Below are 17,259 nucleotides of genomic sequence, written 5' to 3' on the forward strand. Positions count from 1 at the left end.
CGAGATACCCGGAAGTAGTTACGGAGCTCGGCCGAGAGGGCGCGGTGTGAGTTGTGTGCCGTTGTTTTCCCTCGCTCGCTGGTCCTGCCGCCGCCGCCGCCGCTGCCGCCGCCGCCGCCATGGGGAAGCGACAGCACCAGAAGGACAAGATGTAAGTTGAGCCGCCGCCGGGAGCGGGCCTGTCCGCACTCTGCGCCGTGCCGAGTCCCTCTCGACGTCACTTCCCCGGGAGCCTCCGCCGTCCCCCGGCGGGCCGGCTCCCTCAGGCGCGGGTCTCTCGGGGTCCTGTCCCCTCGGCCCCTCCGCTCGCCAGCTCTGACCCCGCCGGCTTTCCCCGGGCGCGGTTCTCGCTCCCCAGCCTGCTCACGGGCTACAGCACCTTCCAATTAAAACAAACCTACCTGGCACCACCAGCTGCCACCGAGTTTCTTTGATTTTTTTTATGACAAGAAGAGGAACATCTGTGTCGATCGGCTGTTTTCTGCTTTCCCTTTGAAACCACTCCAGTCGGGCTCTGCCCGCTGCACTGCTCTTGTCGTGATCCTGTAACTTCCGTGCGACTCCATCCGGGGGTCAGTCAGTTCTCAGTCCTCGTTTTGTTGGGCTTCTCAGCAGCGTAGGACGCGGCTGACCGCCTCTCTCCCTCTGAAGCCCTTGTACGGTGCCTGGGACACCACACTCTTTGTTTTCAGGCTACCTCAGGGGTCTTTCTTTGTTGGTCTCTTCTGCTGGATCCTCCTCCCCCCGTTCCGGACCTCCTAAGTCTCCTCCCCCAGGCTTCCTCTCTATTTACATCCTGCCCGGTGGGATCTCTCCAGTCTTGCTTAGGACACCTCCACTTGGAGATCCGATGGGCTTCTCGAATTCAGTGTGCCCCACGGGGAAGCAACTCTTGATTTTCAGCACTTGAGCCTGTTCCTCCCCCATTTTCCCATCTCAGTGGTCACACCGCTCTCTCCTCGCTGGGGGTCAGAAGCCTGGGAGTTTCCCTTAGCTCCCTCTGCCTCCTGTCCATCAGTACGTCCTGCTGGCTCTTCCAGGAATTGACCGCTTCGCACTCGTCCACCAGTCCTCCCACAGGTGAAGTTGATGCCAGCTCCTTCTTGAACCTTTGTAGTCGCCCTCAGATTGGTTTTCTGCTGCCTATTGCTTGACTCTCTGCACACAGTAGCCAGAGTCATGCTTTGAGGACTTATGCTGGATCAGGGTCCTTTCATCCCGCCTGAAGCAAATCCAGAGTCCTCCCACGGCCCCTGAGGCCCTTTGTGATACGACCACCACCTGCGTTTCCATGATCAGTGGCCCCGTGCCCCCATGTGCACTCTTTTTCAGTGGCTTTGCCCTTCTTTGGGAACACACTAGCTTTTCTTGCCTCAGGGTTTTTGTTTTTTTTTTTTTTGCGGTACGCGGGCCTCTCACTGCTGCGGCCCCTCCCGTTGCGGAGCACAGGCTCCGGAAGCGCAGGCTCAGCGGCCGTGGCCCACGGGCCCAGCCGCTCCGCGGCATGTGGGATCCCCCCGGACCGGGGCACGAACCCGTGTCCCCTGCATCGGCAGGCGGACTCTCAACCACTGCGCCACCAGGGAAGCCCTTGCCTCAGGGCTTTTATACGTGATTAGTCGGCTTGGTCCCTCTGCCCCGGAAAGCTCTCTCCCCAGGTCTTCGTGTGGCCAGCTGCTTCTCATTGTTAACCCTGCCCTTTGGAGCAGGACCGTTTGGGTTTGCTTAGTACTTTGTGTATCCCCTTGTTCTCTTGTTTTTTCACTATGTGCCTGACACATAGTACGTGTTAAAAAAGCATTTTCCAAATGAGTGAAATGATTTCGGTTATCAACTTCTTACTTCCAGAGACTATTCTTTTTATAAAGAGGTGGTAGTAAGATTATCTCTCTCTCCAGGTACATTACCTGTGCTGAATACACTCACTTCTATGGTGGCAAGAAACCAGGTAAGGCATGAAATCCTTCTGTTCCTTTTGGTGTGTGTGTGTGGGTATAATTAAGGAATGATGTCTTCACAATGCAGTAAGTGTAAAAATGAACAGTTAATAAGAACATGGAAACTATAGTAGACAAATGGGTTGAGGACACAGTTCACAAAAGAGGAAATACACTAAACATAGGAGAAAATGTTTAATATTGGTGATTTTTTTTAACATAGGTTACAATAATATTTTCTCTGTCAAGTTAATAAAGAATACAAAGAACGGGGACTTCCTTGGTGGCGCAGTGGTTAAGAATCCGCCTGCCAATGCAAGGGACATGGGTTCGAGCCCTGGTCCAGGAAGATCCCACATGCCGTGGAGCAACTAAGCCTGTGTGCCACAACTACTGAGCCTGTGCTCTAGAGCCCACGAGCCGCAACTGCTGAGCCCCCACATGTCACAACTGTTGAAGCCCACGTGCCTAGAGCCTGTGCTCTGCAACAAAGACAAGCCACCGCTATGAGAAGCCTGCTTACTGCAACAAAGAGTAGCCCCTGCTCACTGCAACTAGAGAAAGCCCGCGTGCAGCAACAAAGACCCAATGCAGCCAAAAATAAATAAATTAAAAAAAAAAAGAATGCAAAGAGCAATGATACCTAAAGCTATCAAGGCTGCAGTCAAAAGAGCACTGTCATGGTCACTGGTGGAAGCAAAACTGGCCCAGCCTCTTGGAAAGCAAAGCCAAGAGGGAGCCCCACAGCAGGGGTGTTAGTTAGGGTTGTGGCAGAAACCCACCTGCGGTATGTACTTTTTCCTCTAAGCTCTTTCTTGATGTACCCCACGTTTTGGTTCTGTCTAGAGAAAGGTATTAGTACACAGCAATTTTTGCACTGGGTAATTTACATCAGCGTTTTCTTTTGTTTTTTTCTTTTTTTTTTTAATCTTAACAGATTTTTATTTTTTTATCGATGTATTGTTGACCTGTAACACTGAGTGACTTCCAGGTGCACAATGCAGTGGTCTGATATTTCTGTGCATTGCAAAACAAAACCCAAAATAGGTCTAGTTACCGTCTGTCATTACACACAATTATTATTATTATTTATTTATTAAAATTTATTTATTTTATTTATTTTTGACTGTGTTGGGTCTTCGTTGCTGCACGTGGGCTTTTTCTAGTTGCGGCGAGCAGGGGCTATTCTTTGTTTCAGTGCGTGGGCTTCTCATTGCAGTGGCTTCTGTTGTTGAGGAGCATGGACTCTAGGCGCACGGGCTTCAGTAGTTGTGGCACACGGGCTCAGTAATTGTGGCTCGCGGGCTGTAGAGCGCAGGCTCAGTCGTTGTGATGCAAGGGCTTCATTGCTCCGCGGCATGTGGGATCTTCCTGGACAAGGCCTCAAACCGTTTCCCCTGCATTGGTAGGTAGATTCTTAACCACTGAGCCACCAGGGAAGCCCCCCACACAATTTTTAAGATATCATTGACTACAGTCCCCATGCCATGCGTTTCATCCCCGTGACTTACATGCACTTTTTCTTAAAACGTAGTTGACTTGTTGATAGAGCACATATGTGAAATTTTTTACAGAGTAAGTTTTCTGTCCTTTATTTTCATTTTACACAGATATCGCACAAACAGATTTTCGTCGTCTACCTTTTGACCACTGCAGGTAAGAGTTTGGAGAGTTTAACCTTTCCCTCGTGATTGTTCTCGGGTACTCAACTGTTTGACAGTGAATCTGATCCCTGGAGATGCAGGTGTAGCTTCTGTCTGCGTTCTCCCACCCAGATCTTCTGTGGACTGGAAGAAGGGACCCAGCAATGGAAAGAAATGATGATGGTTTTCTGCTTGTTCTGTGTCTCCATTTATGTGCATTGTCTTTTAACCTTGTTCTTACCTACAGAGGCAGGTAGGCTCTGTCATCAAGCCTGCCTTATAGTTGAGAGAATCAGTGCTTCGAAGAGTGAGCTCCCTCTCCCAGGTATCCCATCTAGGAAGTGGTCTGACTCTGAGCCCAGGGCTTTCATGCTTTCCTTTTGGTCCAGAGTCTGAGTAGTAACAGCAGCCCAGAGAGTCCTGGTACTGTGGCCCCTCCCCCTTCCCTGAGAATGCAGGTCACTGTGGGGGCAGGGAGGGACCCAGCTGCACAGCCACTTGGATGTCTCTTCCCACCCTTGTTAGACTAATGAACCCCAACACATTGTGGCTTGGGGGAGTGGGCAGGTCTGGTGGTCCCCATGGGCTTGAGTTTCCCCAGGTTTGAGCAGTGGTCAGCTCTGTCCTGGACACACGTGTCTACACAGCATTCTCCCCATCTTGCCCTCCTCTCCCTCCAACCAAAGTTCTGATACCATAGGTCAGGGTGAGCCTTGAGAGCTGACCAAGCTCTCCTGGTGATCCCACAACTGTGGTGAGGCAGGTCAGCCGATACCACAGGGCAGTGAGGGGGCAGGGGAGGCTGGGGGTGCAGCCGCTGAATCTGCCCAGGGCTTCCAGGAGGCTCCCCACATGGTGAGTGAGGGCTTCACCTGTTTCGCTTGGCTCAGGAAGTATGAACAAGTGAGGCCCAGACATCATCAGCTGCATTTCTCACCACCGCCACCAGTTTTGTCATCAGCCTCCTGGAAATGTAGTCTTGTAAATTGGTTCGATGGAAATCTTTGGTTCCCAGTTCTTCCAAGAGGTCTCTGCTCTGTGTCTCGCCCATTTTGTAACTACCTTGGGTTCTGGGTAATACGTGCTTTGAGAATATGCCCTTCAGGCCCTGTTAGGAGAAGATGCATGTTCACTGTCTTGCTGTTTGGAGCTTGCCTTGTTGTTGGGTCCTGCTCTGGTCAGTCCCCAGCAGTACTACTGGGTTAGAGTAGAAGGTTGGGCCAGAGGGAGCGGTGGTGAGGATTCTCCACAAGGGCTCCCTGGGGCAGCATTCGGGGAGGTGACCCCAATGCTGCCAGGCTGTCCAGGTCCTGGTGCCTGACCTGTGCTGACCGAACTCATAGGTGACTGATATACAAACAAGCCAGGTCAGCCAGGGCTCTTGATGACTAGTGATGGAGACCCCATGCCAGAAGAAAAGGTTATTGGCTCAAGGAAGTCCACTGGATACCATCCTCCTCCACCTGTGGGCTCTGCTTTTCCTAAGCAGACCCTCCACGAGGCAGGAAGTGGCCTTCGACACCCATATCCCTGCACTGGAACTTACCCAGGGCTCCCGGGCGTCAGGTCTTGTCTGAGTCACTTACCCACTCCTTGGAAACATGGCGGGAACGGAGCCTGCTGTGCAGCCAGGAGCAGGCAGGGCTCCTCCAGACCATGGTAACCCCGCGCCCCCAGAGTCTCCTGCGATGGGAGGGGGCAGTGCTCAGCAGTGACCCTGTCCTTCCTCAGTCTCTCTCTACAGCCCTTTGTCTACCCGGTCTGCACCCCCGAAGGCGTCGTCTTTGACTTGCTGTGAGTTTTCCCTTGACTTCTGACTAACAGATGTGGTGAGATTGTTGACACCCACTCAGGAAGGGGCTGTGGGGCCAGCTGGAGTGTTTGGGCTCCAGGCAGTGCTGAGCCTGGACACACCGAGGTCCCAGCAGCCTTGGGAGCCCTGGATGGGCCTCAGGCATGGGGTGGCAGTGCTGCTGTGACCTCTGCCTGGAGGGGCGTTGGCCTCTCCCCGTGTGGGGGTCCCTAGTGCTCTAATTCGCACCCTGTACCTGTTAGAGTGTTAATGAGTGGAGTAGCTTTCACTTCATGAAGGCAGAGCCATAGTTGAGGCGCATAATTTCCTAGTCCTTCCCTTTGAAGCTTTATGCTCAGTTTTATGTCCCAATGTAAGCCAGCTTCTGTAATTGTCTCATAGTTCAGATTCAGTTTAGAAGATTTGCAAAATACTTAAAAGGAAAAGGGAAAATTGGCCATAATTGCATTGTCCAGGGAAAGCACTGTCAATATCTGTAGTGCTCTTCTTCTGGGAGTGTATTTGTGGTAACCTGTTTGAGATCATACTGTAGAAGATAGTTCAGGATCCATTTTTCACTCAGATGAGAGCTTTTTTCTCCTATGTCAATCAGAATTCTCTGGAAGTGTGATTTTTGATTCTGGCCCAGTATCTCATTGTATGTATGTCTTTTTCTGTTAATGTCATTTATCCATGTTTATGCATAACTAGAGTAGAAACCCTGAACATACTTTGAAGCCCATGTAGCCAGAAATATTCCCCCGTTTCCTCTGATGAGGCAAAAAGTGAAGTGGAGTGTAGCCCCTTCCCAGCTCCCCCTGGAGGCAGATGCCCTGCACTGTGGCCCTGTCGCCAGGCTGCACCCGCCCTCCCGCTGACGCGCACTGTCCTCTTCCCTTCAGGAACATTGTCCCTTGGCTTAAGAAGTATGGGACCAACCCCAGCAACGGAGAGGTAGGTGGCTGTGCAGGAGCTTTGGTGATGCCGGTGAACACCAGGTGTCAGGTACAGGAACGTGGTGGAGGACCCACACCGGTCCTTTCTGGAGTGTTCCCCACTTGTGTGCACATGTGCAGGCATCTGTCTTACCTCGGTCATGGACGCAGTTGATTGGTGACCCCACTGCCCCTTGCTTCCACCCCCGAGGTGTCAGTGCGTCCGTGCGCCCTCCTGTGGTGGCACAGTTCGGGGGGGCATTTGGAGTTCTGCTGTTGCAGATGGTGGTCACACATGTGGTGTACCCCTGGGACTGCTGGACGCTGGGGGCTGCGTTTTCGGCTTGGTAGCTCCTGGCAAGTTGCCCCCTGGAGGAGTCGCACTGTTCCAAACTCTCATCAGCGGCGTGTCAGGGGAGATGCGTGTCCTAGACCCTCGGCAGCTCTAGGAGTCACCTGTCTCTTTGGGTGATGTAACTTGTGGGCACCAGCGTTCTGTGACGTGTACTCTGTGGAGAGTTAGGTTAAGCAGCTGTTGATGTGTCACACGTACAGGTGCAGGAGAGAATCTGGAGTCGAGTTCCAGCATACTTCCCTGCTGGACACCCCCGCCCCTCCGCATGCCTTGTTGTAAAGCCCCAGGGCGCCCACTTTCCGTTCCTCCTGCTGCTCTCTGTTCACTTCTCAGCTTGCCTTCCCTCTGCCACATTTATTCGGTTGCACCCATTCACTCACAGAAAGGGGTTAGCCTTAGAAAGGGGTGCAGCATGGGGCCTGGCGCTGTGAGCAGAGTGGGACGGGATGCTCACCAGAGGAGGATGGGGGACCTGGGGACGTCTGTGGAGCAGTGCTATGGAAGCTGTGACCTGGGGACGAGGGGAGATGGTGGCAGATAGTCTGAGTTACATCGGGGGGGTCTTGCCATCCCTGGAGGGAGCCTGGCTTCGTTCTGGATGGGCTGGAGGCCAGATGGGTTAAGCCGTAGCGAGCTGTGATCTGGCCTGTTTGGAAGCCTGGCTCTGGCTGCTGTGTCGGGACCAGCCCTCCGGGAAGTGAGGGTGGAAGCAGGGAGGCAGCAGGGGCCGTGTACTTTCTGGGCAAGAGGTGCTGGGTGAGCCTGGGCTAGGGTGCAGGCTGAGGAGGTGCAGTGCAGGGGCTAGAGGTGGGCGAGCAGGGAGGGCAGGGCCTTCTGCAGACCCTGGAAGCCAGGTTGGCTCCCCCAGGGTGTCAGCCTGATAGAAGTCCAGCCTGCGTTGGGGGAGTGGCGGGCAGTGTGGTGACTGGCACTGCGGAGCTGGGAGCTGGGCTGGGTGGTAGTCAGAGCCCTGTCTGCCGGGATGAGGCCTGGTCAGCTCTGTGACAGACCCTGGGGGCCCTGTGGAGAGTGGAGGCTGTCATTGTCATCGTCTTTGGGGAGGCCCAAGAGGACCCGGGTGCGGTGAGGCTAGGGGGAGGGAGGGAGGTGGAAGAGGGGTGTGAGCAGGGTCCTGGTCACCAGCCTCGGACGTGTGAAGTGTCGTGGGTTCAGTCTTTGCTCAGCTGTGCGCTTGTTACCTGTGTTCTGGAGGTGGATGTGTACTCTGGGGCCCTGGGCGGTAGCCTTGTTTTCGGGATGCACCGCCTCCCCTGGGATCAGGCTGCGGCTGTGTCGAGGCTGGGGCTCGCTCCTCTGTCGGTGGGGGCTGCGCTTTGCCATCGCCCCCCAGCCCCCCGTGTTTCCTGATCCACCTCTGGCCCCCCTGTCCTCGGTCTCCTCGGTTACTGTGGCCAGCCGCTCCCCGGGTGCTCCCCAGCCCCACAGCATGCCAATCGCCTGCCCCCAGCCATCACCTCTGCTGCGGGTGTCCTGTCAGGGAGTCTGTGGTGCGTCCTCAAGTGGGGCCCATGCCCCTCCTGGCCTGTGCCCAGAGTCGCCGCGGCCCTGAGGACCGTCCCTGTGGTGTCAGCTGCTGTGAGCTCCTGTCGCCTCCTGGGACCCCGGGAGGAGGGTGCTGCGTGTGGGTCTCCCTGGGTTGGCTGTGCCTGGGGCGGGCACCCACCATCTGTCCATAGGTGTGTGTGTGGGGGTGGTTGGCTAACGAAGGCAGGGCCGAGGTGACTCAGGGAGTGGGCACTGGGCTGGGTGCAGGGACTGTGCCAGGGGAGGGAGGACGTGGGGCAGAACTGGGTTCGGCCCTGGCGGAAGGATGCCCGGCGTCTCTTCCGCGTGGCCCTTGGAGCTGGCCCTTGGTTGCTGCAGGGCCTGTGCCTCCCCATCCAGGGTCTCCCTGCTGCCCCCTCGCTTCCTCTGACAGAGGCCTCCCCACTGGGCAGCTTTCCTCCAGCTGCTGGACTTTGCTTTATTGTCCAGGTTCCTGGAGAAGAGGTGAGCCGCAGACGAAGTCCAGAAGTTTTGAGAAAGGATCCCGTCCCATCCCCTCTTGGCATTTGCGTGTATTGACTCCTCTTCCCCCACGTTGTAGTGCCTGGTGTTTCTTGGGTCGTCACACAGCAGAACAGCAGGGCAAATGCCTGGGTCCCTACTGCCCAGCTGAGGAGATATTGATTTGGCCAAAAAGTTTGTTCAGATGCCTCTGCCCTTTTTCATGTGAGTTACTTGTTATTATTAATTACGCTTTTTTCAGAAACTGGACGGGAGGTCCCTGATCAAGCTGAACTTTGCAAAGAACAGTGAAGGTGAGTAATTCTTTACAGTCAGTTTTAGGATTGGCCCGCAGGACCCGAGGCCCCCGCCTCTCACCAAGTTTTTGTTCCTTTCTGATCAGGCTGGAGGCTTGCTTTTGATTTCTCAAAGGCTAATAATTTTTTCTTAAAGGTCCAGATAGTTGTTGTTTTTTTTTTGCGGTATGCGGGCCTCTCACTGTTGTGGCCTCTCCTGTTGTGGAGCACAGGCTCCCGACGCGTAGGCTCCCAACGCGTAGGCTCCCGACGCGTAGGCTCCGGACGCGTAGGCTCAGCGGCCATGGCTCACGGGCCCAGCTGCTCCGCGGCACGTGGGATCTTCCCGGACCGGGGCACGAACCCGTGTCCCCTGCATCGGCAGGCGGACTCTCAACCACTGCGCCACCAGGGAAGCCCAGGTCCAGATAGTTTAAAGCTGGGGTGGGGGTGAAACCTCCGGCTTGGGGCACTTCTTCCCACAAGGGCACTTGGGCCGTGTGGGCCTCCGGTGGCCTTTATGGGTCCAGCTGGGCCCCACGGGAGACAGGCCCTGCCTGGCTGTGGCTCTGGTCCAGTCATCGCTGGAGACAAGCTGCTCAGGCTGCGGCCCAGGGCAGGCGGCCGGGCAGTGGGTGTGGGGGGTCTGACGGATTTGCCAGGTGGCTCTTGGGCTGGTTTCCACTTGGCACTGGTCATAAAGCCCCAGTCCAGGCCTGGGGTCCTGCTCTGCACTCCTCCACACCCTCCATTGTTCTCATTGGCCAGACGCCTGCGCCAAGGCGACCTCCGTGGACACCCACCTTGTTCTCGGTTCTCTGTGGGCCTGGCGCCGTGCCCTGGGCGCGTGCGGGTGCTGTGGTTGAGGTCGGTGTCGGGGCTCACTGGGCGGGTGTGTTCCGGGAGATGCTGGAGCAGCTGAGGCTGGCCTGGCTCCCAGCAGGTGCCAGATGGCAGTGAACGAGCAAGCGGGCCTTGGTGACCAGGAGCACAGCACCCCATGGATGGTCCCTGGGTGCCATGTGGCTCCCTGCTCTGAGAGCGGGTGATTCGGGGAGGCCCTCGGTGTGTCTCCTTCACAAGTGTTTACTGAGCGCCTGCTGTGTGTGAAGACCAAGACAGGCCGGATCTCTCCCGGAACAAAAGGGAGGGAGGAAATTGGAAATGAGATCACTGTAGTGCGTCAGGTGCTGCATGTAACAGGTCAGAGGTAAAGCAGGGTGAGAGAGGGTCACAGGACGACTCGCTGACAGGGTTTGAGTATAAATCTGGGGGGAGGGGGAGGAAGGGCAGGGGAGGGGAGCCCTGTGGGGATGTGGAGAGACCATTCCAGGCAACGGGCTCAGCCTGTGCAAAGGCCCCGAGGCACAGCCAGGAGTCCAGTGTTGCTGCATCAGGGTGAGCGGAGCGGGAAGCAGGGTCTGTGGTCCAGAGTCAGGTGGGATGGGGTGCAGAGCAGTCATGTGGGGCTCGGGTGGCCATGGGAGAACTCAGAGATTACAGCAAGAAAGATCTGACCTAACTTTGCCTTTTTTAAAATTTTTACTAAAAAAAAAAATTTACTAACTTTGATCTAGAGATTGCCTTTTTTTGGCTTTGTTTTGTCTTTTAATTAAAATTTTTTTTTTTAATTAATTTATTTTTGGCTGCGTTGGGTCTTCGTTGCTGCACGTGGGCTTTCTCTAGTTGCGGCGAGCAGGGGCCGCTCTTCGTTGCAGTGTTCAGGCTTTTCTTGTTGCAGAACATGGGCTCTAGGCGTGTGGGCTTCAGTAGTTGTGGCATGCAGGATTAGTAGTTGTGGCTTGCGGGCTCTAGAGCGCAGGCTCAGCAGTTGTGGCACACGGGCTTAGTTGCTCCGTGGCATGTGGGATCTTCCTAGACCAGGGATTGAACCCATGTCCCCTGCATTGGCAGGTAGATTCTTAACCACTGTGCCACCAGGGAAGTCCTCTTTTTTTTTTTTAAAGACAGCATCATTTATTTTCTATTTTTTTTTGTTAATTAATTTATTCTTGGCTGCATTGGGTCTTCATTGCTGCATGTGGGCTTTCTCTAGTTGCAGCAAGCAGGGGCTACTCTTCATTGCGGTGGGCGTGCTTCTCATTGCGGTGGCTTCTCCTGTTGCAGAGCATGGGCTCTAGGTGTGTGGGCTTCAGTAGTTGCGGCATGTGGGCTCAGTAGTTGTGGCTCACAGGCTCTAGAGCACAGGCTCACTAGTTGTGGCACACGGGCTTAGTTGCTTCACGGCATGTGGGATCTTCCTGGACCAGAGTGCGAACCTGTGTCCCCTGCATTGGCAGGCGGATTCTTAACCACTGTGCCACCAGGGAAGTCCCAAGTTGACATTTTCAGGGATGTGAAAGTAGAGAGAATTCAGGACTTCCCTGGCAGTCCAGTGGTTGGGACTCTGCACTTCCACTGTGGGGGGCCCAGGTTTGATCTCTGGTCTGGGAACTAGGATCCCGTGGTGTGGCCAAAAAAAAAGAAAGTAGAATTACTGTGTGACTCCCCCATATCCATCCCCAGCTTCAGCTCCCATCCATTGTCAACGTGTCTGATTTTACTTATGCTCGCATTCTGCACCTACTCAGGTGATTTTAAGCAGATCCTTGACATCATACTATCTTGTGCTTAAGTACTTCCGTGTGCATCTCTAAAAGCTAAAGATTTAAGAAATAATAACCACAATACCGTTGTCACATCTAAAAAGTTAGTAGGAATGCCGTAGTATCATTGACTGTCCAGCCAGTGGTCAAGTTTCCAGAATGCTCTCATAATTATTTTTTGTAGTTTTGAAATCAGGATTTTTAGAGTCCATACAACTCAAGGTCTTTCATCTCTAAGTGTTCCCCTTTCTGCAGTGTTCTTGCTGGGACTTGAACAGGCTCCCTGGCTGTGGGCGGGTGTTGGTGGGGTGGGGCAGGGCACGGAGGGCAGCCGGGGCTGGTTGCAGTAACCCAGGCGAGGGACGCAGGAGGTACGGGGACGAGGCAGGGTCTGAAGGATGGGCTACTGGTGGGTGGGCAAGGGTGACGGATGCCCGAGGTGGAGAGGGAGGCCAGGTGGGCTGGGGGCTGACAAGGCCGACTTTGCTGAGGAAGACCCTGCAGGGGTTGGGTCTTGCGGGATGAATGGGAATTCATGCTCTTGGAGGAGGAGCTTGAGCTGTGGGCTGTCCCTCGGGTCGCCCTAGTTGTGCTGACGCAGGATTCCGCCTCTCCCGCTCTCTGACCTTGGCTCTCTGACCTTGGCTCTCTGACCTTGGGTGTGTGCCTCCTCTCCAGGGAAGTACCACTGCCCTGTGCTGTTCACCGTCTTCACCAACAACAGCCACATCGTGGCCATCAGGACCACTGGCAACGTCTACGCCCACGAGGTGGGTCCTTGGGGAGCCCCAGGCCGGCTCATGGGGTGAGAGCCACCGGCGCATCCAGGAGATGGCAGGGCCTGCTCGTGTCCTCCAGACTGGACCGGGGCAGTTCTGCCCACTGAGCAGGTCCTTGTTCCCTGGTGCCCCCCACAGGCATCGGCAAAGACCTTGGAGGGACCTCAGTTCCTAGTGCCGCCCCAGGGGATCACATGTTGTGGGGGGGGGGTCCCGATTTCCACACCCGTCCTGCTCTGGGCCTGCTTTGGGCTGGGTGCAGATGGCAGGGCTGTGGCCCCATGATGCGGGAAACCCTCCCTAAGCCTTTTTCATGCCCATCCATGGAGGTTGGCCCCGCGGGGCTCTGGGGTCATGGATTCGGGTGGCTCATTGGGAGACAGATGTGTGACAACAGCAACCTGTCTGGGGCGCAGGAAGCCCCGCCCCTTGGTGGCACATACTTGTCCCCCCTACTTGGTCCTTCCCCTACCTCTGGGTGGGCTCTGGGCTGCCAGGTCGGGGGGCAGGCAACGTGACAGCGGACTTTCTCCTGGCTTTAGGCGGTGGAGCAGCTAAACATCAAGGCCAAGAACTTCCGAGACCTGCTGACCGACGAGCCCTTCTCCCGGCAGGACATCATCACCCTACAGGTGGGTGTCCCCTTCCCTGCCTGCCCAGGGACCACCCGCCCAGGACCTTGGCTCCTCCTGCCTCAGTGGTCTCGCAGCCCCCTGCCTGTGTAGCTCCCAGCTGTCCCGGCCGTTGGCAGAGCCCCTCCCACCCTCCCTGCCCTCAGTCACCCTGGGCCTCCACACAGGCAGCCTGCTCAGTCCGGGGCTCACTGCTCCCCTCTGAGGCCGCCCCTGCCATGTCAGGGCCCTCGTCTCTGCCCCCAGAGCCACCTCCATGTCCCAGCAGCCCCGTTGCAGGCCTGAGGGCTGGGGCTGGTGTGCTCAGGACCCAGGGGCGAGTGTAGGGTGTGCCTGTAGGTGTCAGAGCCCCGAGTGAGTTCATGAGAACCCGGCCCTAGAAAATCAGGGTGTCTAGATCCTCCTGTGTGGCTCATCCCGTTCTAATCAGAGGCCGGTGCATGGCTCTCCCCAGTGATGGGCTTGCTGTCCCCAGGGCAGACCGTGGGGTCAGTCTGGCAGCCGGGCTGAAGGGGGGCGGCCTGCAGGAGGCCTGGAGGTGGGCACCCCACGTCCCGCGCTAACAGCCAAGGGTGCTCGGCTGTGTGCGGGGAGAAGGGGACGCAGCTGGCTGAGCCGCCATCTGTGCCACTGTCCCTGCCCCACCCCTGCTCGTCACCCTGCACAGGGCACAGTCCCTGCTGACCTGCAATGCCCATGCAGCCCCCAGCCTCTCCCCTCCAGCCTGGTCCCTCTGCCGGTCCACCCGTCCTTTGCTGCCCAGCAGCCACACGGCCCAGGATGGGTCTGGCTGTGGTGCCAGGCTCACTGCCACATGTGTTCTTTTTGCCATAGGACCCCACCAGTTTGGACAAATTCAATGTCTCCAACTTCTTTCATGTTAAGAATAACATGAAAATAATAGACCCAGGTATGTATGGCCAGGGCTGGCCCGGGTGCCAGGGACTTAGGTAGAAGAGCCTGTGCTCCTGGGTGAAGCCCCTACCTCCCTGGGGCTTGAGTGTCTGGGAGTCTCACCCAGGTTTTCACAGATCTTGCATTTCCTGAGCCCACGCTCCATTGTTCTGTGCTGGGCTTGGCAGACCACCCTGGCCCATGCCTGCCATCGGGGGCCAGACATGTCGGTGCCAGCCGGGCCATCACCATGGTGCCCGGCCTGGCCATCTCCCTGCCACCCCCACACCGTCAGGACTTGGCTCTAGGTCTCTCAGAGCTGCTTTCTTTCCCATGTGTTCGGGGGCCTGGATGGGCCTTCTCCTCAGAGATTGTGTCCCACCACAGGGATGGGCCATTCGTGCCGGCCGCTGGGTGGGTATGGAGGTCCCATGAAGGGTGGTGACTTCTCGTGGCCAGGGGTCCTGTGATGCGAGGTTGTGACCCCTGGGGCTGGGGCCGGTCTGGGGACAGGGCAGTGGCCTCGCTCTTTCTTCCCCCACTGGGTCCTCCCTGGGTTGTTGTGACCAGGAGGGTGTGACTGTGACAGAAGCTCTGGTCACTTCAGACTCGTTTCCCGGCCGGGGCTCAGTGGCTCTGGCCTCCTGTCCCCGTCACAACATCTGGGGATGCTGCTGGGTCTCGGCTGCTCAGGGCGACTGTGCTGTTTTGTAGATGAAGAAAAGGCCAAGCAGGACCCATCTTATTATTTGAAAAACACGAACACGGAGACCCGAGAGACGCTGCAGGAGCTCTACAAGGAGTTCAAAGGGGACGAGATGCTGGCGGCCACCATGAAGGTCCCCGAGAAGACAAAGGTGGACAGGTTGAACGCTGTGAGTAGGCAGCAGGCCTTGCCGCTGCCCTCTTTGCCCCTTGGGGCACTCCTGGGGATGGGGCTGCACTGAGGCTGGCCCGGCAAACCTGGGGCCACGGACAGGTGTGGCCGGCCCGGAGCAGATGTGCTAGGTGGACAGCTGCCCGGTAGCTTCAGTGGTTCCTCGCCCCACAGCTGCCTGGGGTATGGGCAGAGTCACTGCCCTGCGAAGCTGGTTACTCGGTGCCCAGAGCAACCTCAGGGGTGCCAAGCTGCTGGGGGGAGGGAGCCAGTGGTACTGGGGGTACCTGGCACCCGTCCTTACCTTCTCGTCCGACACAGCCCACGGTTGGTCCTGGGACCCCCAGTTGGCAGTGAGGGCACCAGGATTTGCACCCTGGCTTGTCAAGCCCCCCTTCCTCTATTCAGGCAGGACCTGGTGAGCTGGGGCTGGGGGACCCTGGGAGGGGGGACCTCTGAGGTGCCCCCCTAAAGAACTGTCCAGAAAACTAAGCGTGCTAAAAGAAGAAGGTTTGTTGTTTATGATCTAATCCCAGCTCTAACACGATGGTTCTTAGAATTTTGGTGTATTTCTTTCTCATGGGAAGAAACTTTTTTGTCCTTCTGTTTAGAAGGAAAAAAATCGTTTATTGAGGCTTATTTTTTCCTGTAGGGACTTAACACATTTAAAAAGAAGCTCCAGTTCTTGGTGCTCTGCCTGGTGTGTTTTTCTGGGTTTCACTTAACGTGAGAGCTTTGGCAGCCAGGCCTTCAGCCCAGTTGAGACCCATGGGCTGCTGGCTCACTGTGCCCCTGCTCCCTGGGCCCTTGGGGAGAGGCCAGTGTGGGCTGGGCTGTCCTGTCCCCCTTGGTAGACCCCTGCAGGTACCTGTGGGTGGTGGTCAGGGACACCTTCCTGGAGGAGAGGCACCAAGCAGGGCCTGAGCAGCGGGGTGGCCTCGGGCTGAGGAGCCACCGTGGTTTCTTGGCAGGCCCACTATTCCACCGGGAAGGTCAGCGCCTCCTTCACCTCCACTGCCATGGTTCCCGAGACCACGCATGAAGCAGGTAGTGGCCTTTGTCTCCACCACCAGCGTTAACAGGGGCCAAGGGTGGGGTGCCCTCGTCCATGCCCTTCTCAGCGCTGCTCTGTCGCGCCTGGGCTTTGTGGGCTCGTGGGCAACTCAGGAGTGGCCAGGCACGGCCCCTTTTGAAAGTGGGCTTGTGCTTGGGATAGGGGCGGCTGTCCAGGGGGCTCCCTGGTGATGGGAGGCCCTCCCCATGCTGGGGCCACCCCACCTCAGGCTCCAGCCCAAGTCCCACCTTGGCGTTGCCCCCAAGCCCCCTTCCTCTCCTGTTCTTGGCTGGTCGGGCCCCCCTCCCCCCAGCCCTCCCCTCCCTACATCGAGGGGCCGTCAGGCCCCACTGCCCCACCCTCCCCGATGCCCCTGGGGGCTCCGGGCCGCGGGCAGGCAGGCAGGCAGCTCAGGCCTTTGCTTGCAGCTGCCATTGATGAGGACGTGCTGCGCTACCAGTTCGTGAAGAAGAAGGGCTACGTGCGGCTGCACACCAACTTGGGTGACCTCAACCTGGAGCTGCACTGCGACCTGGTGGGTGAGGTGGCCGCCTGCGAGTGCCTGGCTGCTGGGCCTTGCAAGTCCTTCCTCACTGTCGGGGCTGCCTTCCAGTGCCCAAGGGCCCTGGGGGTCCTCGGTACCCTTCCCTGGCCGCCATGTGCCTCAGCGGAGCACCTTGCCTTTTTTGTAGACGCCAAAAACCTGTGAGAACTTCATCAAGCTTTGTAAGAAGCAGTACTACGATGGCACCCTCTTCCACAGGTCCATCCGAAACTTCGTGGTGAGTGCTGTGCGCCAGCCTCCCAGTGCCCATGTGCGGAGTCCTGCAGTGACCCACGTGTGCCCGGGGGCCAGCTGGCCACACCAGGCCTCCCGGGGGTGAACCAGGAGGGCCCCATTCTCACCAGGAGCAGCTGGGGGACGGGGGGCAGGGGGGCTGAGGCTCATGGGCACGGCTTCTCACTGGCTGGTTCTTCCTGCAGATACAGGGGGGTGACCCCACGGGCACAGGCACAGGTAGGTGCTCGTGCTGGGCCCCTGGGAACTCTGGCTGCGCCACAGTCTGAGGACAGGGGCGTGGGGACTCTGATAGCCCCACGTGCTGTTTCCTCATTCCAAGGTGGTTGTGAGGCCTCAGCCACAGATGAAGGGTTGGGGGCACGTTACCTCCCACTGGGCCTCCAGGGGCACCCCCTCTGTCCACAGACCAAGGGGGCCTACAGTGGGTGGAGGTTGGGCCCCACCCTGGACGCTGCCCCTCCAAAGCCCCCCTTAGCCTGCCAGCTGCTTGGGCCAGCTCATCCCTCACCCTGTGTGGTGTGAGCAGGAACCACCCGTCTCCTTGGCACTTTACTCCCTGTTCTGTGGGCCGGGCCCTAACCAGGGGCTCTGAGGGCCCTGGGGCTGCGGGGGTGTCCTGCGGGGGGGGGGGGGGTTGGTGATGAGGACCC

At 57.2% G+C, this 17,259-nt stretch overlaps 1 protein-coding gene across 2 annotated transcripts in view; it reads left to right on the forward strand.

Moving 5' to 3' along the window:
• PPIL2 (peptidylprolyl isomerase like 2) overlaps positions 1-17,259 on the forward strand; it is a 24,484-nt gene continuing 7,225 nt past the window's right edge. For both annotated transcript variants that reach the window (XM_033439632.2, XM_049698483.1), the window contains exons 1-14: positions 1-151; positions 1,899-1,948; positions 3,548-3,593; positions 5,312-5,374; positions 6,275-6,326; positions 8,932-8,983; positions 12,250-12,341; positions 12,893-12,982; positions 13,817-13,892; positions 14,591-14,751; positions 15,725-15,800; positions 16,236-16,342; positions 16,500-16,589; positions 16,792-16,825. In XM_033439632.2, coding sequence (XP_033295523.1) covers positions 120-151; positions 1,899-1,948; positions 3,548-3,593; positions 5,312-5,374; positions 6,275-6,326; positions 8,932-8,983; positions 12,250-12,341; positions 12,893-12,982; positions 13,817-13,892; positions 14,591-14,751; positions 15,725-15,800; positions 16,236-16,342; positions 16,500-16,589; positions 16,792-16,825 — 1,021 coding nt within the window. In that variant the 5' untranslated portion in view covers positions 1-119. The remainder of the gene's footprint in view (positions 152-1,898; positions 1,949-3,547; positions 3,594-5,311; positions 5,375-6,274; positions 6,327-8,931; positions 8,984-12,249; positions 12,342-12,892; positions 12,983-13,816; positions 13,893-14,590; positions 14,752-15,724; positions 15,801-16,235; positions 16,343-16,499; positions 16,590-16,791; positions 16,826-17,259) is intronic.

This window comes from Orcinus orca, chromosome 15 (genome assembly GCF_937001465.1).
Source record: "Orcinus orca chromosome 15, mOrcOrc1.1, whole genome shotgun sequence".
Classification (NCBI taxonomy): domain Eukaryota; kingdom Metazoa; phylum Chordata; class Mammalia; order Artiodactyla; family Delphinidae; genus Orcinus; species Orcinus orca.